The 23529-nt window shown below is 39.6% G+C and overlaps 1 protein-coding gene across 4 annotated transcripts in view; it reads right to left on the reverse strand.

Moving 5' to 3' along the window:
- Positions 1–16883, reverse strand: part of akt3a (v-akt murine thymoma viral oncogene homolog 3a) — a 63741-nt gene extending 46858 nt beyond the window's left edge. For 2 of the 4 annotated variants that reach the window (XM_024297591.2, XM_024297592.2), the window contains exons 1-2: positions 16413–16883; positions 9455–9866 (exon numbers count right to left, since the gene is read on the reverse strand). In XM_024297591.2, coding sequence (XP_024153359.1) covers positions 9455–9500 — 46 coding nt within the window. In that variant the 5' untranslated portion in view covers positions 9501–9866; positions 16413–16883. Of the gene's footprint in view, positions 1–9454; positions 9867–13343; positions 13433–16412 lie in introns of all 4 variants that reach the window. The other 2 variants (XM_024297590.2, XM_024297589.2) reach the window with 2 other exon arrangements.
- Between the last annotated feature and the right edge of the window lie 6646 nt (positions 16884–23529).

Consider the following 23529-nt stretch of genomic DNA (forward strand, 5'->3'; position numbering starts at 1 on the left):
AGTGCTCTCTGTGAGAATACAGCAAAGTGGAGAATATTTAATAATGTATCCAGTACAATTTCATTTAGTAGTTTATAAAATACAGCCATAAATAAACAAAACACCTTTTGGTCTAGAATGCCTATGTCAGCTAACTTTTAGAAAAGCTGTTAGCTTGGCACTAATCTGTTGGCCTAAATCAGCCAAACCAACCCCCACCCAAACCTGCCTCCTCTAATCAATCCAAAGCCTACTCCGACCAGCCCACAGAACCTCAAGATGTTACCGACACAGCACCCCTTTAGTTTAATCTCTGTCAGAGCATTTAAACATAGATGCCAGTTTCCACTTGGACTCAGATGGCTTTGTCAGATAAGGACAGGGCTGCTGCCACGTTAAACAGCTACACGACTGCAGACAGAAACAGCTTCAGTTTGAGTTTGGTCTTAAACAGCCTCCTAAAACAGAGCTTAATGAGTGTGAAGGTGTTTGAATGCTGTGGTCTGAGGCAGCCTTTCAAACAGCAGGATCCTGAACTCCAGCTTCAGGAATGTCAATAGGTGTGGTACTTCCAACACCTTTCAGGCCCAAAAAAAATCATTCTTATTTGACACGGCCGCAGTTGTGGGTGTGGCTGTTGTAGAGGTAGAAGTGAGTATGAAGAAGGTTTTATTTTAACCGCCGGCTATAAAAGTTGCACCCATGTTAGGTAACAGAGAAAATGGGGAAATGATGTGTGAGCTGCAAACATGAAAGCATTGGCCGTCACCCCGTCATCCCAACTGTTGAATGCTTCAAAACTTCATAAAAGACCTCACTTTGACCTTAGAGTTAAAAAATAAAATGTGGGAACCATTGGAGAGTAACCCCCCAACCCAAACCTTAAAGTCCCCCTCTGATCATCATTTGATCTATTGTGCTCCAAGTGGTCTTTTAAAGAATAACTCCAATATTAATCATGTTTTTTGTGTTTTTGACATGTTCTTGTAGCATTTTTCTGATGATGGATCATGGATGACATATATGAAGTAAATTAAGCCCAAAATTTGCATTTCTGAGTATTTCTTTACCCAAATTGCTTTGAATCGGGAGCAAATATAAAAATGCTGTTTGAAAAAGGTCTCCTTTGTGATACAAATCCACTGGGATAGCCACAAGCTCTCTGCTCCACTCCATTCTAAAGCATCCACTTTCAGACAAATAGATCCATCAACGTCTTCGTTTTCCTCGTCTGACCTGGGATCTGGCCCTAAATTGTACAGCTGGATAGCTCCAACATTGCTCACTATTTTTGTTGCACTGCTAATGTTAGCTTGGAGTAAGCTAGCAGGAGAAAGTACGGTCCCGCCCACAACTCAGAGGCAAAATTCGAATTAACTACTTTCTGTTAGCACAAACTGTGTCCTAGGAAAACATTTTTTTTTATTTTGCCTACAAAACAGCATAATCAATCAAAAAACCTACTGGGAACACTTTTAAAATTGATCAGAAGATGATTTTAGTGAGAGTCTACTTGCAATTATGCCATCTTTAAGCCAAAATTCAAAAACTTGTTTAATTTTTTAGGACATAGTGTCTGCAAAGCAGCAGTAGCTCATAAGAAATTTGCCTCCAAATTGTGGGCGGGACCGTTGGTGCGGAGTAAGCCCGCCCCCTTCCCGTCATCCATCCAACCCTAACCCAATCTAACATTACGGTTTCAAACAAAAATTTTGAGCAACACTGGAACTATCCAGCTGTACAGTTTTGAGCCAGATGTTAATAGATGGAGTCATCTAGAAGCAGTTGCATCAGAGTAAACTGGAGCATGGAGCCTGTGGCTTGCCGTAGTAGGTTCTACATCACACCTACAGGTGTTCATAAACAGCGTTTTTCCATCTTAAAAAAAAAAAAAGCTTATTTTTTTTTTATATACATCCTCTATCATCAGAAAAATACCACAAGAACATGCTAAAAATCCCACTTTTCCTCAGAGCGGGTATTTAGTGCCAAATATCCAGCAGTGGATACTATTTCTAAATTTTGGTGTGACCCCACAATGGATTTTTAACCCATAATCTCCCAGTCGATCACTCTACCATCCGGCCACTGAGCTGGCTGTAAATCAATGTTCAGTAACTTTAGAGAGGCTTCCCTGGCTGGCAGAGTGAACACTCTTCATCACTGTTATGTAAGCGCAGACAGAGGGAGGTTTTCCACCACTGGACTGACAGTCACTGAAAAGCCTATTGGCATGCACATTTTTATTCAAATCATCCTGGACCTCCTGTGTTAATAGCATTGGCTGTATGTGAGAACTGGACTGAGTGACCCCCTCCCCTATCGCATTCCAAACAGGAAGAATCCACTGGTTCTAAGAAGCCGAAATCCCATAGACTTCAATTGAAATATCAGTCACGGTATGTCAGAACAAAAATTATTCCTTTTTTAAACATGTTCTTGCTAATCCTAATTTTTTCATGACTTTTTTTCTGTAGTACAACTTATTCACGTTATAAAATAACCAATTTGATTGACGGATTCTCCTTCAAGTGGTTGGGTCGAGAACTTCCAACAAGCTCAACCCTGATTGGGAAGAGCAGTTGTCATAGCAATGATGACTAAGACTGACTAACCAATCACAGCATAATGACCATTTCTGGTTCAAACTTGGCGATGTCTAGTCCTGCACAATACATCGCAATTTATCATCAGCCTGGGCAATTCACGAATTGAAAAAGACAACTTAAATTGTAATAAATTATTACCTTAAATGTTTACACATGCGAAAACAATCATATGGTAGAGTGAGTAACAAATGAAATTGAGACTTTTTCACATTTGATCAAACAGATGGACTTCTTTATGTTAGATCCTCGTCTCCTATGAATTTATGGATCATTTGGAGGATAATTTAAGTTCTGTTGAATTTATTTATATGAAAATGTTGCAGTGAAATTGAAATGATGTATTAGTTGTTATGCTGAATGGTCATGTATCATAAGTCATATCATCATCGCAATATTGATCACTGATATCAGACATTGCAAGTTTTTCCAATATCGTGATGCCCTAGCGGTGTCCATACCGCAACAAAATGAATTGACCTTATTTCGTTGGAGCCGGAAGTAAGCTGTTTTCTACGAGTGACATCACACTCACTCGGTCCGGTTCTCTTATACAGTCAATGATTAAGTGATTTTCACATGAAGCAGACTGAGCTCATTGCATAGTTGCCTTTTCAGTTAGTTTTTCTTACAACTAAACCTGATTATTTCAAAAATTATGTAAGTGTTCAAGACTTTTTATTCATTTTAGGATTTTGAATACAAAGAAATTTATTTTTGCTTAATTGCATTGATTGGCTTATGAATATTTTTTACAACTTCAGCTGCTAAATTTTTTCATCTTAGCCTTTTAGTTTATTCTTCGAATCTAAATGCAATAGCATGCCTATTTTATATCATTAATCAACACATTATGGAGCATATGAACGGGAAGTTTTAAAACAACAAGGAGAAAAATTATATTTATCAGTAAGGTAACTATGATTACATACCCCATAAAATAATAAATTAATGCCCTTTCTTATAAGCTCAAGACGATACAGACCTAAACTCCAGTCCAGCACTATTACCACATTTCCTGTTAGGCAGAGGATGCAACAATGTGTGGTAATAAATGATGATAATGTCTACAATTTAATTACAATTAAATATTGACCATATTTTCTACAAGGAGTGCATGTGTGAACACAGTGCATCCACTGGCACTGTGATCAAATATTTGAGGTCAGCATTTTGAAGATCTTGAGCTGCAAACTAATCCCATTATTCAATCGCTCTTCCCTCCACCCGCTCCAGCTACCTCTATCCAAGTTCTCCATCTGCAGCCATCAGCACTCCATTCATTGATCCATTCATTCATTTATCCAAGATTGCCTCCCTCCACGTTGGTCCATTCACACACCCAGCCATTAATCCACTCTTATCTGCCAACTGATTTCACAGAGTCATAATGCTTAAAGCCATTAAGTTCAGAATGTGCTACATGTATGAAAAATACTGAATATGAAGCTACAATGTGTGATAGATAAAAATGTTTTAGTTTATTATCTATTAAGGTTTATTCATATGGAATTGAATTCTTTCAGATGCTTTCATTTTGGTGCGTTTTGCCACAAACAACAAAAAATTCATCTTTCCTGTTCTGTGGTGACTGTATCTGTCACAAACCATCTCCCTGTCTGTGCTGCGTGGTTTTCCTGCAAGCTCTGCGGCCTGGTCTGTCTGTCTGTCTGCCATTATCTGCAGTGTAGAGTGAGTCATTCTTGGGACAATGGAGACAGTTTGTAAAGCCACACTGAAGCGTACACTTCCTCCGGATGTGCAAGAGGATGCCATTCATAACAAAGCCTTCACTGTCTGCCTGTGGGCTACTACGCTGCGAGTAAGAGAGCTGCAGAAAAGGAGTACAGAACGTGCAAGGTGAGGAGAGGACAGGAGCTAAGAGGGGAGACACGGCCGACAGTGGTGGCGGCAACGACTGGTGATTGATATCAGAGATCTGGCACTGCCACCTGATCCAGCCAGACAGCCTCCAGCGACACTGAACTCACTGAACCCACTGAGCCAACATGGCTGCTTCGCTGCACAGCGCTGCACTGCACCCAATGAACCCCGCAGAGAAATAATGCAAGCAGCAAGGCAAATACAGTTCCCTGAGGGATGACACGGTAGAGGTAGACCACAGGGAGGGCGGAGCAAACGCATCCATTCAGCTTGAGGCTTCAAGACATCATGAAGATCCAGAAATACTTTATTTTTAGAAACTTCATTTGGTGATCACACACCTGCACATTAGTCAGAGATTTAAAGCAAAAAAAAAATATGTAATAATAACTTTGCAGAACAAAACACTTCTGAGGACAGAGTGTCAGGGAAAAGATTATGCTGTTTTCCCATCTCTCCCCTCCCTCCTGGCCATCTGCTGTGCTGACTGCTGTGCGGGTTGATACCGGTGGAGGTAACAGTATCCACAACTACACCGGCCGACTGTGACCTCTGTGGCTTCTTGCAGGTTGACTGAAGGTAACATTGTAGCTGCAGCGGAAATTAAGTTCATTTTATTTTACCAGAGGGAGGAAAAAAATGAACTTCAAATGCAATCAATAAAACATGATTTTTTGCACCTAAATATATGACCAATCAGCAGGTTTTGCCTAAATAATAAGATACTTTTGTCATTAGAGTGTGGTGGAATAAAAGATTTGTCCATCTTTTTACAATCATAAAGAAAGGATGCAACAGACTGTGCCTCACTGCCAGACTGCATAAAAGAAAAAAAAGTAATTGTTGTAGGGAGTGAGTAATAAAGCTTAAGTCATCTGAGGACACACGCTGCAGCAAAGATGATGTTCTTCAGGATGCTGTCTGCTTGCCCAGATATTGATTAGCTTTGAAAACTGAGTCCAAACGCGGTCGTGTCAGGAGTTGTTTCTCTTTTTAGTTTCTTTTTGCTTTATTTATATATCAGAATCATGATTGTTTGATTTGTAATTTTATCTTTTCTTTGACTTTCGACTCTTTCTGCTTTTTAACAGAACTAATGAAGATAATGTATTCTGTTGTGACTTAGCGCCAGCTACAAAAGCATCCAATGACCAGTGAGATGAATTGATTGAGAAAGTATACATTTTTATACATATTAAACAAATAAGTCCAATACGAATTTTAATCAAACAATGTTCCAGTCAAACAACTTGCAAATACTGTGACATACAACGATTATGGTCATAATTTCACTTTGTTTACTATTTATGACCCAATGGGATGTAACAATAATGAATGCGAAGGTAAAACTTTACCACTGTTCTAGTTCTTTTTGTGACTGAGATAATCTAGTTATAAGTACAGAGAAATTGATTTCTATTATAATTAAAAGCAGATGTTCATGCATTTTGTCTTTTTTGAAAGGCAACATTTGCAGAAGCATCTAACTACTAATTACTTCAATCTCACTTCAGAGCTCTTTTTCTTTAAAGAGTCCATATCAAGCAAAAAAAAAAATCTTAATTCTTCATGAAAAAAACCCCACAAAGTAGTATTTTTCTTGCTATTTTTGCTTCCATTCACACATCTCTGAGCATTCCTCTAAAACCCTCCTCTCTGAGCACCAGGCCCTCCAATCCACACGTGGGTCCTCACATTGTGACATCACAAAGTGAGGAACAGCCCCTTCCAGGAAGAGTCTACGCTGCCAGCACCAGACCCACTCCATGTTTGGGTTCATGAGATCATTCAGATCATTCAGAGATTCTCTTGGTACAGTGAGAACAATCAGATCGATCCGCCATATTAGATGTTTATTCTACTCGCTGATCGAGTCAATGAAAACGTCACATGTTTAAAGTTGAGTCCCTGATTAGTTGATGCACCCTGATGACCTCACCAAAGTTCAAATATTTGAACTCTTGCCGCATCGCCCAAATTGCACCGTAGGACCTCAGATTGTGTCTGTACCATTGACTTAACATTGAAATTGGCCACCTCTGCTGACTGAATCGTGCTCGGTGTGAACGCAGCTTTAGAGATCACTTCCGGGTAGGAAAAGAGGTAACAAAAATAACTAATATTTCATTAAAAAATGCGTTTAGTGGGATGAAGTTAACATATGATCGTATATATTGATATAACTTACTCTGAAAGTTTAAGATGATATAGGCCCTTTAAAGACAATAGCAATTATCTGTCAATCAGAAGGCCACATAAAGTTTGATTACACAGTTTTATCAAACAAAACCAAAAGTTTTAATTAAAGGCTGATGTTATTCCCACATGATACGTATGACCAAGATGCACATTGCCTACATGTATTGTAAGTGTGTCCAAGGTTAAATGTTGGTGCATGTGTTATCCAACCCCAACTGTAACCATTCCTCTGGGTTCATGTGGTCATGAAAAACCTTCAACACTGGCCGCACGTGTTTAGTAAATTATGTAAAACAAGTCATTTTCTAAATAATCTATACCTGTCGATTGCTCTATTTTATTAATCAATATTTGTGCCACTTATTTTATTGCTACATCTATAAGAATACAACTTCATTTTTTAGCTTTTTGTTTAAATATATATGAAATGAGGTAAAATGCCTATATAATCAGTATTTAGAAGTTTCAGCAGATAAGCTGATGCTTTTTGCTGTTTCACTCCAATACCTAATGACTAATGCTGCAGTCTTTGCCTTATCACGACCAGGACAGTGAGTCAGCACTCTCCCCACACACTTTAATACAAAGATTTTAGCCTTTGATGCAGACAAATATTCATATTCTTGACACCAACAGAGGCCCCTCCCCTACCTCTCTGTCTCACACTGATATTGTTGAGTCGTGACTGAGTGCATTGAGTTCTTTTCCATTCAGCCTGCCACGCTGTCTGTGTTTGTCCACGTGTCTGACAAACCGACGGAGGACCGGGTCCATGTTTTACACATGTTCTTTAGCCGAGGTGTGGACGAGCCTACATTTCCCACAAGTCTGCGCTCCGTTGTGCATCTGTTTCACTTCCTGTTCAACAGTTTCTGTTACACATTCCTAGACACCATCACAGAGTCGAGGGGATGATGCTCGCCTTAAAGTCTGGAAATCCCCTCTCTTCCCACTACACACACACACACTGTTACCCGTGTGCCTGTGGGATTCACAATGGACACACAAGCACAACAAACTTTGATTTATAAGGGGGGAAAAAAGAAATACAAAGTCAGAGAAGCTCCAGTGAAAATATGCAAACATCCAATGAACTACTTCATCCCTTTTAGGCTACGGTCACATATCCCAAAATGCCACAGCCGGCGACTTCAATGCAAATGTTTCTGCAATTTCTGCAGGTGGTCAGGTAACAGCATTTGTAATCAAGAGGTGATTTCCTATCACACCACACGGTAGTGCAGGAAATATTGTATATCACAATATAAATTACTCGATATCACAATAACGATATATATCACGATATACCACAACAAAGTATATAAAGTTATTCTCTGAAAAAATGTTCTTACATACTTTTCTCTGACTTTATTTTTTCAAGTAACACGTAACTGAATCGTTACAAATGAGAAACTCTTTATTCAAGAGCACAACAGTTTGAAGTTTCTTAGTAGGAAAACATATTTTTACGATAGACACTTTTCTATCGCCCACATGATATGTATCATCATATCGCTCGGCAGTAGTGCACGGTGGCCGCGGAGGTTTTATAGCTAAAATATTACGGTGACCGCATGATTTTTCTATAAAAGTTCAGATCGGTCAGTGGACGACCGCAGACATTTCGATGTTATGTTGATTTTTATTTACTGTTGCAGTGAAATGGATTTGTATTAGTATTTTTTTTTTTTTGCTAATAGATCATTTATCCCAAGCCATATCATTATCACAGTTTCAACACAGGTATCACATACCACAGATTTTCCTATATCGTTGGCCTAGAAAGGATGTTTGACTTTTTTTCTGTTTTTCTATTTATTCATGTATCGCAAGTCATATTGTCATCGCAATATTGATAACCAATATCGCACATTGCAACTTTTCCTCATAACATAGAGTGGATCGCCGGTCGGAAGCAGCTCCGTTTGACTGGACGACAATAAATGTCTGAACGGCGGCCGGGAGTATATAAAAAGCGGGGCTATTTTGCACGCCTGACTGCCGTGTCTACATTTATGACCAACGGTTTTCAAAACAAAAATCGGGCGGCGGCATGAAATCTTGAAGATTCTCCCCATCACATGGTGGCAGTTGTATTCGTGACCGTAGCATGAGTCAGCTTCTACTCCATAGGGGTCGACTACATTTCAATTGTTCAATCACCTGTTGCAGCAAACTCACCAAACAAACTGAAAACGGGGAAGTGGCCCTTCTGCAACATGTTCCTTCAACTGTAACAAATGCTGTGGATTTCTCACTCACACCGGATGTGCTGTCACTGCCCCCCTGAACTTCAACCGTCCCTTCCAATGATGTGTCATATGACTTGCTATGATAACATCTAGTATCCTCTCTTGGCTGGAGTTGCTGGAGTTGGGCAACAGCTCTGTTTATTGCCATTAGAGAAATCAAAACTGACTTCCCAGGCCGCCATAAAAAAAAGACGATGCAGTGAAAGTAAAGGATGAGCCACTAGACAGTCTCATCCATGTGTAAAACTACACACCACTTTATCATGAATGAACCAAAGAGAGGGTCAGTCAGCAGACAGATAACCATGCTTATCCTAAAGAGAAATCACTCCAGGTACTGTATGCCTGAACAGATAATCAGGCATCCATATGATCAGTCACACACTCAACTGCAAACAATTCCATCCTCCCACCGGCACATGTGGACCGGCGCAGCTAGGCCCTCAGTCTAGACGAGAGGCAACGCAAAAGAGAGGAGAAGGGAGAGGCGGCGTGCAGAGGAGCAACACGAGGGGAGGTTGTGGGTGCACTTACCTCTTTTCTGGAGCCATCCCTCTCTAACGATGGTGACATCGCTCATGGTTCCTTCACGTCGAGTCTGATGCCGCTACACGCCTGCTCCACACAGAGAGAGAGGGAGGAGGGGAGTAGAGGAGGAGAGAGGGAGAGGAGGAGGAGGAGGAGAGGAGCGAGAGGGGGGGGGGCGCCCGGCTCTCCCAGCCTCCGCGTCACTCTCCCTCCCTTCCTTCCTTTCTCGTTCTCTAGTTTACGCAGTCTCTCTCAGACACACACACAAACATGTATGTGTGTGTGTCGTTTCACTTCCTGTTGTGGCTTATCTCCCTCCCTTCTTCTTCTTCTTCGTCTTTTTATCCTCTTCTTCTCCACCTCCTCCAGCCCTCGCTTTCCCTCTCCAGAGCTTCCTCCACACCAGTAGTGACTCAGCCTGGAAGGAAGTGAAAGAGAAAATTAAAAAAAAAAACAAAAACAGACAGAAAAAGAAGATTTTTTTCTTTTCTGTCTTCCTTCTTACTTCCCTTAGCTGTTTCACAATATCTGACAAAACAAATAAGTTACTGTAAGGACAAACGCTTCCACCCATCTGGCCCCTCCCTCACAGACATACACCCAGTTCCTCTTTTTGCCGTAAACGCCGTCTTTCATCAACACGGTGCAGCTTTACTGCTTCAGATTCTCCACATCACATGTCTGCATGTGCTGGGTGCAAACGTCATCATACCCTTATTATACATCTTCTTTTGTTAGAGCGTGAGGCGTATATGCTTCGTGGGAGAGCTCGTCGGGATTTAGGATTGGTTAAAAATAGCTACGACTGCAGTTGAGGATGCTCTCGCACTCTCCCTCTGCAAATCTCTGCACCTCTCTGTCATCTCACCCCCTCCCCTCCCTCAGCAGAGCGGCTGCGCTCACCTCAAATGCACCCTACTACACTCTATTACACAACGCGCAGCAACACCGCGCCGCTCGCTTGAATGGAGACGAGCACTACGATGGTTTAGCTACAGTCATAGCCTCTAAGTGGAAATCAGCATTCAGATCAGAGAGCGTCTGCACTGCTGCAGACTCTTAAAGGGACTGCAGCATTCAGGAGGAGACTGGAAAACACCCACAGACACCTTTTTTTGATTCAGCGAGAGGAATCGTGACCAGCTGAAAATGCTTAGTCACGTAACCCACATATGGTCCCGATTACAAGACAATTAGATAAAAACCAGGTTATCCCTTTTCCCAAAGGGGAGATTTTACACTTTTTTATTTAAGATGTCTTTAATTTGCCTTGTTTTTTACTTGTTATATCTGAGTTCAGCAAACTGTCAAACCAAACTTTTGTGGTAAATTTTAGTTTTTCGAATTGTTTCCATTTCTGACAGAAATATAATACAATCTGTTATAGTTAAATTTTCCAGATATATAATTGAATTTAATCCTTTTTGAAAGTTTCTTTTTTTAATTCCCCACAAATTCATTAGTTTTCTTCCACCTTTCTAATCTGAGAAAAACAGTTTTTTTAAAGAACTGTCAAGTTAAAAAAGGAGAAAACTTTCCAGAAAAAGACATTAATGCCTCATTTCTATTGATTGGCCTGGACTGGACCGGTCCGCTCCTGGCCGGTTTAGAATCCGGGCAATTCAAGTAAGCATTTCCATTGAGTGTTGGACCATTGACATAGCTTTAACATAACAGTGCGACTACAGCGGTTCTCCGTATTGCGGAGTGTCTCTAGTCCCTAATCCCTGCAAATAAGGGAGGAATACTGAATGCAAAGAATTAATTATTCTTTGCAAGAAGATTGCAGGAGGAAGAGAGGAATACAGACGGAAAGAGGACAAAACTTTCGGCTTGGACCTTGAGTCAGGAAACCGCTGGTCAGATGCTTGCTGTTGACATAATACCTTTCCGCCAATCAATGAATTTCATCATGTGATGACAGTAGCTCCGCCCTAACTGGTCCATTACATTTTTCTATGGAGCTACAACCAACGGGGGAGAAAAATAGTATGAATCGGTCTAATGGCCTAATGGAACCATTTTATTATAGAAACGTTCAAAATAGTGTACTGGTCTGGTCCAGTCCGGTCTGGAGCCCTCAGTGGAAATGAGCATAAAGATGTATTCAGACTGGAAAGGTTTGTTGGTCCAGACCGAGTCCGCTTAATTTGGTCCGGATTGAGTCCTGAACCTTGTGTTTGGTCTGTATTCAGACTGCCGATAACCGGATATTTCTGCTCCAAAAGACCCTTAGGAACGCTCTCAGATCCATCTTTCGAGGCGTTTTGGTTCGTTTCCAATCAGACTGAGCTCCGGTTCGCTCTGAGTTTCCTGTATGAATAGTCTCCAATCTCAGAGTGGAACAACTGAACCAAAACAGCCACCGTAGTCTGGGATTATGGGATGTAAACAGAAAGCTGCAGAAAAACATGGAGCAACGATGCAACAGCAACTCATTGGAATGTAGTCAAAAGACTGCAGGTTCATTAAAACAACTTTTAGAGTAATATTGCTTCTTACAGTGTTTTCCTGACAATCTACATAGATACAGTCTGAATACAGACCAAACACAAGGTTCAGAATTCGTTTCAGACAGAATCAGCCCTTGTTCTCTTTCACCTTTCCTTCTCTCCACTCCCTAAGTTAGGATTTTAGTGTTGCAACTCTAACATAAAAAAAGGATTCATCTCAGACTCATGTTAACATCGTAACATACTTTTTAAAAAAAACATCTTCTACCTTGATGTTAAAAAGGACTGTGTTGACGGTTCGTCCCTGCATCTGCTTATGGATTTTATTGCCCAAAATTGAATGGATTCGGTTTAGGTTAAGAAGTTCACGATTTGATTTGATTTTCTAGAAGAATTTTGTTTGCATATGAACGCCACAGTAATTGAAATGAACAAAGACAGAACGTTTACTGATCCAAAAAGGAATTCTTACAACAGAAGCTAACAGAGTTGTGTAAGCCTGACAAAATACAAGAAAACTATTGATAAAAAAAACTTGATTGATAGATTTATTGAAACAATTCTGAAATGTCTTAATAACAATAGATTTATTTACTAATTTTCATAAAAGACACCACAAAACATTTAGTGGTATATTTTTAATCATTTTCCCAATTGTGAGATCCATTAAATTTCTGTCTAAATTAAAGTCAATTCTTTAATTCTATACATGGTAATCCCCTTCATTCAATGACATACAACAAATGAAGCAAAACTTAGGAAAAAGTTGTTTTCTTTGAGCATCTGTTAGTAAGAGAAACACATAAAGGACAGTCAACCTCAGTAATTACACTCATGAGGATCAAATTCTTTTTATAGACTCAATACAACTGTGGATTAAGGTTTAACACTACATTGTTATTTAATAAAGCTTCAGTTAGCTTTAACCTTAATCTGCTAAACCATATGGATTGCATCAAGTGGGAGAGAAGAGAGAGAAGCAAAAGCAGAGAGATGAGGAGGAAAAACTAGAAGCAGCACAACACCAACTGTGAGTCACTGACCTTTTCTTTTGGGAGCATGAATGGGACTAGACAGCTATTCCTAGATTTCTCTTTTGTTTTCTCACTTTGGATGCAGAAACCAAGAAATATGGTTTAAAATTTTCATTTTTTCCCGGTTAAGAAACATTTTTGCATTTGAAACCCTGATAACTCTCAAGGATTTACCAATAGTAATGCATTTAATCTCAAATTACACATTTACATCCAGGATTTATTTAATAAAATGTTGGTTAAATATGTTGTTAGAAGATTCTCAGCAAAATATTAATATTTGTTGTTTCAAAAGTCCAAAAACCCTTTGTGAGAGTACGACGTGCAAGTCCTTTGCTTCATGCAGTGGATCAGCTCTCAAAACAAAAGCCCACAATCCTCTTGCAAGGAAAGAACATGACACTTTACCTCACGTCAACTCGCATCAATCCCCTGCAATCAGTGGCCTCATGCAAACTCTGGCTGCCATCAGCTGCAGTAAGACCACAACCCCTGCCCTGAAAGCAGAGCCAGTAATGCCATTTCACTCATCTGACCTGAGAAGACTCCATTCTTTCTCATTAAGAAAGAAACCTATGCAGGTCACCTACTATTCCCGTCAGTTGAGTATTCTGTGGCATTTAAAGTGCATTGTGTGGTGAGTACAAAGCTTTCCCATGACCCGTTTACACAACTGCATCTACCTCCTTGAGGTAAACTTTTACTCTGATGTCAATAATGAAGCCACATCCACCTCTATGTGCGACAATGCAGAAGATGCAGCTCGACAAAGAGCTGCCGACTCCCAGAAACTAATGTATGTAAGTTCACAGGAGAACTGCACTATCATCCCTGTAGTCTGTCAAACTGCAAATAGTGTAACATTGAAAAACATCCAATATCTGCTGATATTAAAAAGAAAAGTGATTTATTCTTTTAAAACACATAATCAGCTGTTGAGTGTCTAGTTAAACTTCTAAAGACTAGAAAGAAAAAAATCAGTTTCTAAAGTTTCTTTGCACTTTTTTGAAATCCTCTGCTTAAATTTACGAGATAAAACAGGAAATATTGATGCAACGCAAGCCTCAGGAAGTGGTTAAAAAGCATTCTGATTACTTTAAACTTGAATGCAGAAATACTTTCGTGGAAATGACAGGCTGGTTGCAGTATTATTGCATTTGGAGGGTGCATATTAGATTTTGAATCCACAATCGTCTTGATAACATGATAGCAAAAATTAGAGCATATGGAGGTAGTGCTGGCCTTTTAACGTGTATATATGTTTGGATATGGATGTCTCATCTTTTTCCTACTTATTTATATTCTCAGCTTTTATCTTTAAATTGTAAAAGGTTATATTCGGTACTTTCCCCCCTTTTACTAGCTAATTATGAGGTAAAAATGTCCCATTGTTAAAAAAAAAAGGCAAAAATAGGCATGGATCAAATGTAATGCACAGCAAAAAATCGCAAATAACTGAATAAAAAAAAAAAAAAACCAAATCAATAAAATAAATAAAAAAATGGTAAGGATGAACAGAAAGACAAATAGAGGGCACAAACCAGTGCTCTGATTGTGCTTGTCCCAAGCCCGGTAAAGGCAGTGGGTGCAGTCTCAGAAAGAGTCAAACAACTTGTAAGACATATCAAGTAGATCAAATGAGAAAACATACATATGGGTAGATGAACTGGTGACTGTATGGTTTTCTCCATTTTAGGGACACCATAAACTAGGGGTATGTATTGGCAAGAGTCTGGCGATACGATACGTATCCAGATACATGTCTCACGATACGATATGTATCGCAATATTTCGAAAGGCTGTATCGGAACAATTTTCACTTCATTTTTAGAGTATGAATTGAATCTACCTGAATTTCTATTTCTGTCATTGTAAAAAAAAATGTAAAATTTATTTTATTAAATTATCCCAGCATTAAGCTTAGCGACTGTATCTCAAATATAAGTTTCTTTTACCCAGAATTCATGCTGCTTTTCTTTTGATAAATTATAAAATACTTGTTTTTTAAAGAAACAGTCAATATTTAATATTTTTCAATATAAGTAAAAATAGAATGAATGTGCCTTAACTAATAAGTTTCTAAAAGTGTGATTGCAAGATTGCTAAATCCAGCATATAAACTGTTTATAAACCTGAACTGATGCTTCAAAAGTGAGGGAAAAACAAACCCATTCTTTCCAGAAACATTTCAGTGGGATGTCAGGATGAATATGGCTAAGATGCTTTATTTAAATGACAATCAGAGTCTTTACGAAGCACTATAATTCACGTTTTTAGATGATACTGGCAGCAACGTGGCACAGAGTTTCGGTTTAGTCCCCATTCCAAGTCAAAACTAAGTAGTAGATGTCTCATAACAACTAAAACTGCGAGGCTAACTGAACATTTGACGGATCTTGTTGTTGATTTGGTTGCGGTGTGGAGCAGTGCGCTCTGCTGCCAACTAGAGGTGGGGGGTTGAAGTGAAAAACAAAAGTAAGACGGTGAAGGATGTTCATAAATAATTAAATAAATATCGTCATGTCATCATTTTAAATCGATACAAGTATCATCAAATGAAATATCGCGATATATCACCAAACCGATACATCTGGACCAGACCACTCAATAGGCCATAGTAACATTCAAAACTAACATCTTCACTTACTGTTTTCCAATTCGTATTCCTGTTTTTGTTATCCTCACAGTGGCACATAGGCAAAAACCATTCCCGATAATCCACTTGCACTGCTATGCATCAATTTTTTTTATTTACAGACGTGTTTCTTTTCCTTTTATTGTTTATTTTTATTTGCAACATCATTTAGTTTTATTTGAAGCAGTGTTCCTTTTATTTTGTAGCAGCTTCACTTATTATTTGGAGTTTTTCTTTTTCTTTGCAGGGAATCTGGCGGGTCTCGGCCACCGTACCTTTCAAGTATCGTAGACTGTCAAGAAAAGTCGCGAAACTTAGCAAAGTGTTACAACATTTCAGCCTGACCAAAAACGAAAAAAGGCAACACCCAGACCACTTTCATCAGTACAACAAAGGTGTGTGAGGCACACCTAATGCACACAAGTCAAATAAGGCCGGGGCCTGCAGCAGTTCGCCGGCTGCCTCCACCTCCACCGCAGGTATGAAAATCGCAACGACGTAAGCAGCATTTACCAAAACTTAAACCAATTGTAATGATAACAGGAAGCCTTTCATAGTGTCGTTTTTATAATTATTATTATTTAATCTGCTACCAGGAAGTTGTATCATTAAAATACGCAGGGGCCACCAGCGCATCCTTTACGTCAGGATGATGCCCGTCTCCCGGACTGATGCGTCATTCCTGCAGCACTGCTGACTGTTACACAACAAAAACAAGCACTTCAGGAAACCCCACTGTCCCGCACGCACCGCAGCCAGCACGGGACGGAATACAATCGAGAATTTTCAACAAATATTTGGCGTATTCAGGAAAAAAGTTTTCGTTTTAACACCGGTATTACCTGTAGCGACAGGTGCGGTGATGTTCCTGCGCACCTGCTCCTCACAGCCCTCTTGGCTTACTTCTTCTTCTTCTTCTTGTATTATTATTTTGTATTTTTCCCGCTTCTTGGAGAGTATCCGGTGGCTAGGAGCTAAGATAAGCGCCGGTCGCTGCTGCGCTACGAGCCCGCGCAGAAATAATCTTTTGGAGCCACTTCAAACGGATTTCCGAGAGGCTGCGGGGAGCTACCGTTACCGCAGCCAACGGTTGTTTTGACTCTCACGCAGGCTGGTGACGTCAGGAGGGGGAAGCGGCAACCCCCCTACTTCTTCTCGTCCTCCTCCTCCTCTTCCTCTCTACTCTTCCTCACTTTACCGTCTCGTCTTCTCCTGCCTTGAACAGTTTTTTGAGTTCATCCTGTTCTAAGCAGCAGCAAGCTCCCCTACGAACATCCCAGCATCCACATCCCGGTGGATGTGACAACTATCGCGAGAGCTGAGACAGTTCTCGTGCAAGAGGGCTTTTGTGGAATACTATGGGAAAAGTACATATTCATATTTAAATTATGATTTAAAAAAACTTTAACTTTCATAGAATATCTTCAAACGAATGATACTTAAAGTATTTTTATTTGTCGTAATGTTTTGGTTCACTGTCTTTTTTCCAAATCAATATATTAACAAATCCTTTTTTCCTATTACTTAGTGTTCATCATTAATCAAAGCCGAATTAGAACAGTTTGCAGTTTTATCTTACACTGTAATAAACACACCTCTGGATTGTTGACACATCTGAAAAACCCATCAACATCTAGATGATAAAATATAATGATATTATGAGAGGTTATAATGAAGTAAAACTGATTATATTAAACCAAATAAAAAACTCCTCTGCTTTATTTAAGAAATAAAACATTTTTTTTATCTTTATGTTGAAAAAAGTTTGATCCTCCATGAGAGTATTCCATAAAATCCCCATTGTGAAGCTCAGAAGTTATATTTTCATGGATAAAACTAAAATATCTTTGTAATAGACACTTTCAAACAAATCAAATATATACTGTGTTTATATATCTTTTGTATTACACAACATTTGTCCATAACATAGTTGACGATATTATGAATCAAAAATTATTTTTTATTGTAATATTTTAACATTAATATGTTTGCCAATTCATTAATTTACCACATATAGTGTGTAAAAACATATAGTCTACTAATCAAAAATAAAACTGATATTTAGAGGTTTTTTTCTTAATTTTCATTTTAAAAGTCATAAGTACATTCTTGTTTACACAATTCATGAAATTTCTTCACCTTGCATTTACCATAATTTTTTGTATCATCATCCCAAACTTTGTTGGCAGATCAGCCAAAAATATACATCTGAAATAAATTTGCTCTAATAAAACTGATGGAGAAAAACAATCTTGAATGAGGAGTACTGGGACAATGGGGATGGCTGGAGACAGTAATTTAAATGTACTTTAAAAGTTTTCAGAGGAGTCGTTGACCTTTATTTAAGGGTTTATTCAGACTGACAAAGTCAGTTGGTCTGGATCGAGTCCTGATCTATGCGTTTGGTCTGTATAGTATTCAGACCGGCCTTCCCTGTTTCGGGGGGTTATTCCACTTTGAGCACAGAGCCTATTCAGACTGAGGAACCTCAGAACAAACCAAAACTGAGTCCGATTCCAAACAAACCGAGACCACCTCGAAAGATGGCTCTAAAAACGATGTCTGGTGTCCTGCCCTCGGGCCCCCTTGGGTGCAATCAAAACTGAAAATAATCAGGGGAAACAAACTCTGGCTCATTTAAGCGAACCAAATGTGTCCAGTCTGAGTACACCCCAAGATAACTAAAGCTACACACAGATCCAAGTAGAGTTAACAAAAGTTTTCAAAATGACTTTTCTGTCTGCAAGTTGATGGATTCTTGACATATTTAAATCTGAACCACAAATCTGTCAAAAACAGAGTGCGGCAGTTTAAATCTGATCATGATTAGCCTTTGTGCAATCCTAGGCATGTTGACGCTTGGAGTGGGGTCATCTGGACCCCACAAGACAGTGCGCTAAACCTTTTTTATTATTTTTTTCGATCATTTTTTATTTTACCTGGTGTCTCTGGAAGATATGAAATTCTGTCCACCTTCATTCACATTTGTCCTGGGATAGATAACACGTCAATGTAGGGCTTGAGATCATCTGGACCCCATAAGATAGCACAAGGGTTAGAGCATCGGTCAAAAGCAACTTTGTCTCCAACTAGTGCCTGACTTTCAACTCAAATAAATATAATGTCTGTTTGAATGCAATCTTAAATTGCATTAAAAAAAATAAAAAAGTATTTGCATTTGACATCAGTCCCCACAAAACAGCAGTTAAAACCAACAGAAGGCTGCACAGCAATTGTTAGCTTTTTTCCAGCTGGGTGACCTACTGTTTTGTAGAGGTCACGATGATAAGGACATTCAGGTTTCCCAATGACTGAAAAATATCCGAAAGAGTAAATTACATTTTTGGACATCATAACTCAACACTGCCCCCATCCTCTGTTCTCCTCGCTGACTCGACTTGGTTTTTTTTTTCTTTTAATTCCCCATTGGTGTGGGATGTGGAGTCGGGCTGCGGTAGCAGAAGGTAAATTGGCAGATACTGGGCCAAAGCTGGGCTCAGAGTGCAGACACAGGTGGACCTAACGTGTCGGATGATATACGTCTGTAACTCCGCGGCCTCTCCAAACGCACATGCACCTATTGCCATCAGCTGGCCTTGTGCTCACTGTGTGCAGAGGGGGACAGAAACCAGCAGCAGGGGGAAGGTGTGGGTTTGTGAGCGTGTAGAGAAAAGGCAGCATGGGTGGGGTAACGGAGGTGGAAGTACACAGACGGCTTGAAAAGGATGAAGGGAGCACAGGGGAGCCCTTCTGTTGCTGTTGCTGTGGCCAGACGTGTCCCTGTGACACACATGCACAGATCAGCCAGCCGCCTCAGCTCATGAAAGTTAGTCCGGAAATCAAAAGCTCTGAAGAAAAGTTTGACCAACTTCCGCTATGAACTTATTTTTTTTTAATCTAGAATAAGCAATAACACCTGTTCAAAGAACTAAATTCTAAAGCTTTTTGATGCCTTTTTTACATTTGATGACATTTTTTGCCAAAATGTACAAAGCAAAGACATTTATTTCCAATTTTACAAGTGCTTTCTGTCTCATATATGTAAAATAAGTATAAAAAAATTGTTGACCACAAGCACAAAAAATGATGTGTTTTCTGTCTACACCAAAATCCCACAAATTAGTTCAAACTACCAATAATTATAATATTTTCTCTCCATCCAACAAATAGTCAATATTCACACAGATTCATCTCAGTCGAGCACTTTTTTGTTGGCATCTCCCAAAAGTCTGGAAAATTAGTTTTCATTTTGTTCATATTAAAACAAATGGATTTATTTGTGTCACTAATTGGCTTTTTTCAATTTACATACTACACATCTATACGCAGCTTTTTGTGGTGATCTTTATAGAAAAGGGCGATGAAAATATTTCCCAGGAAATCAACGTCGTATCACCTCTGTTTTATATTGGAATTTTGAAAACTATGAATACTTGAAATTTGCATGTTCAATATACAAAATCCTTCATGGACTTCCACCTGTTTCGTGTTGGGAATGCATCAATTTAAAATCTAGTGCTATCTAGGCATGGGTGACTGTGTGGCACCCTACTGACGTATGGATTTTGGACAAATTTCTCTCTGTTAAGGGCTGTAACATCTGGACCTAAGAGTGTCCAACTTTTAATACATTTAAGAAGTAACTTAAAACTTTAATTCATTAATTGACATGTACATTTTTGATGACCCGTATAGATACTATTTTTTTCGTATCATCAGACATTCTTAGGGTGTATTGAAACTAGAAAAATCATTTGGTCTGCACCGAGTCCTGAACCTTGCGATTGGTCTGTCGAGCGGTCTGTCCTGTTTTCAAACCAAAGCTTGTAAACAAAACACTAGAGGCAGACACGATGGAAGTCCTAAGCTTTGCAATCCTTGCCAGGATAGTTCACGGATTCAAACTTTATATTTCATTGACCAATTATAAACAGTTGTATCAAGGTCATATACAAGATTGGTACAGTGGAGGCATGCGGCAAGACGGTTCCTGGCAAGAAGACGGCTATGAAGGTATGCTAATAGGTGTTTATTACAGATATATTATCGAGAAAACAGTGTGAGAAGCAATGTTTATCACTTTAAAAGCTGTTTTAATGAGCTTGCATTTATCTGACCACATTTCAATGAGTTGTTGGGTCTCATGGTTGCAGTGTTATGGAGTTGTTTTTAAGAGAATTCTGTAAGGGAACTAACTACAAGGTAGGATGACATTTAGCAGTACCAAAATGGCTTTACAATACACGTTCTAACAAATAAACAGTTAAATGCTTTTTTTCTAATGGATAAAACGACAATTGTTGCTTTACGTTTGTATTGGTCCAGTTGTTCCGCTTTGAGAACAGATTTTATTCAGATTGAGGAATCTCAGTCCTAACCCAGACCACCTTGAAAAGGGGTCAGAGAGCGGTTCCTGGTCCTGGACCGGGCTCCACTTGGGTGTATTCAGGTCTGGTTCATTTAAAGCCAACCAAATGTGCCCAGTCTGAAGGAACCCCTCCCAGACCGATCTTTTGGACTGAGCTCTGTTACCTCAGAGTTTCCTGTCTGAATAGGCTCCATCTTTGGAGCGGAACAACTGGACCAGAATGGCTGCATATTTATTGATTATTATTTTTCCTGATTATCGGGATAAACGCCTCACTTTAAGCAAACCAAATGTGTCCAGTCGGATTATTACACTGCTACTGTCGATTTTATGTGTTTTGATGTTTGTTATCCAGAGACTATGATTTGAAAATAAACTTTTCAGCCAACACTGACATATTTGCAGAAATGTGAACTAATGTGCACTGTTATTTAAGTAAATATTAAATAAATAAATCTGTTTTTCTGGGCCCCTGATGTGAGTTTTCCCTCCAGGTCCGTTGTGCCATCAGGTCTCACCGCTTTGGACCTGTGACTCCCTCTGGATGAGAAGATGTGGCGCCAAATGCATCCCACACATGCTCACACACTCTGAGGTGCCCCCAAAGCGCAGGTTGAATGGATAACACGTGCAGTTATGAATCCGAATCTCCAGATAGACATCTAGTAACATCCCCACTCCCTGTCTACTTACCTCCTGCCTTTCTCCCCTGATTCTCTTGCACCTCCCCTTGTTTATGACCTCCTGCAGCACCCTCCACCCCCTCATACCTACATTCCAGCCTCAGCTCCCTTGCTCCCAAAGCCCAGAGAAGCAGCAGCCGTGCTGGCCTGCCTGGCACCTTGTGCCCCCTAAGCCCCGTCCCTGCCCTCTTTGAAGTGCTTTCAGGAGAGGGAGGTCAGCTTCGCCCGGGAGACCCTCGGAGAGGTAGGGACAGCTGCTGTCATGCAGGCTCTGTTTTGGGGCATATGCACAAAAGAACAGACACACACATTCGCACGTACACACACGAGACAAGACAGAGCAGCTGCAGCCACGCTGCTGAAGGTGTGTAGTACAGCAGGACAGCTTGGGTGCCAGTATGGTCCAGCATGGCTGTGCTCTGCTCCGTTCTGGGTCACCTATTTTGCACTCAGGTGTGAAATGCAGTCGCATCACCAGATGAACAAAAATTATTTACATAAATATTTTTGTGGATGCATCTCGAAAAATCCAACACTTGTATATTCATTTTAAATGTCACGTTATGTCATGCATTATGAATATGACAAATATAAAGAAAATGTAAGGAGTGTGTCCCCTAGTGAAAGAAAAATCTTGTACTAAAAATTCAAATTCCTTTGCTTAGATTTTTCTTTGTATTAACATTGAAAGATTCTGGTAAAACTTTTCAACACATATTAGGGATTGTGAATACAAGTTTTCTTTTAAAGTTCCACTCCAATCATCTTTTGATCTGTTATAAAGTGTTTTTTCATTATAATTATGGTGTTTTTTAGTCAAAAATTTAAAAACTGTTGTTTTCTAGGACATAGTTTCTGCAGAGCAGCTGGAATTCATCAGAATTTCACCTCTGACTTGTGAAGTACTAAGCCCTCCTTCATTTCCCAGCATCCCTTTCTCTACTCTCTCTCCCACTAGCTTACAGCCCCTCACAACCCCAACCTAACATTACCGATGCCACAAAAATGGCGAGCCATATTGGAGCATTCCAGCCGTACAGCGTTGAGCCAGTTGACAGCTCAGATGAGGACAACCAAGACGTTAATGGATCTATTTATCTACAAGTGGATGCATCAGAATGAAGCGCATCAAGAAGGCGATTGTAGCATCTACACTACTGCTACAAACCTTTTCCAACTAAATTTTTTCATCTGCTCCTGATTCACAATGATTAGAATAAAAACACTAGAAATTGAGTTTTAATTTTCTTAATATATGTCCTCCATCATAAGAAAAATACCGTAAGAACATGTTAGAAACACAATTTTCATTAGAGTTCCAAAATTAACCATATTAGAAAACAGAAAATTGTGTCATTATTTCTAAAGTGTGTCTTTGATTGCTGCACAGCCCCAAAATATGTATATTTTCATCTTATTTTTAATATTTTTATAATCAAGTTGATGAAAAGGCTCCGTTCATTGTGTTCAGTTCCTTTTTTGTTCCAACGTGTCACTGTTTTATTACCTCTTCCTGTGCAAGTCTTGCTTTAACATCCTGATCTTGCTTTAAAAATGTGTATGAATGCTTTTTTCTGCTTTTTCTTTCTTTTTTTGCAGCAGACAGGCCGAACTCCCCTCAGAACACCTTGACCCCTGTCTCTCTCGCTGCAATCACTCACAAACACACACTTCACTAATCAGATTTCTCTGAACCGGAAGGTCAGAGAAATCTCATTGGTCAGGCTGCTGAACACTGTGCAGCTGCTCCACACTAGAATAAATGGCCTTAGATGAGGCTTACATGACAGGCTACACACTATTTACGCTCAGTTTAAGAAGCTTCCAGATCTATGTGATCACCTCAAGTCCATTCAATGTTTTACTTTAGAAAAAGGGAAATATTACAGCATTTTTTGTCAAAATCTA

This window comes from Oryzias melastigma, linkage group LG15 (genome assembly GCF_002922805.2).
Source record: "Oryzias melastigma strain HK-1 linkage group LG15, ASM292280v2, whole genome shotgun sequence".
Classification (NCBI taxonomy): Eukaryota; Metazoa; Chordata; class Actinopteri; order Beloniformes; family Adrianichthyidae; genus Oryzias; species Oryzias melastigma.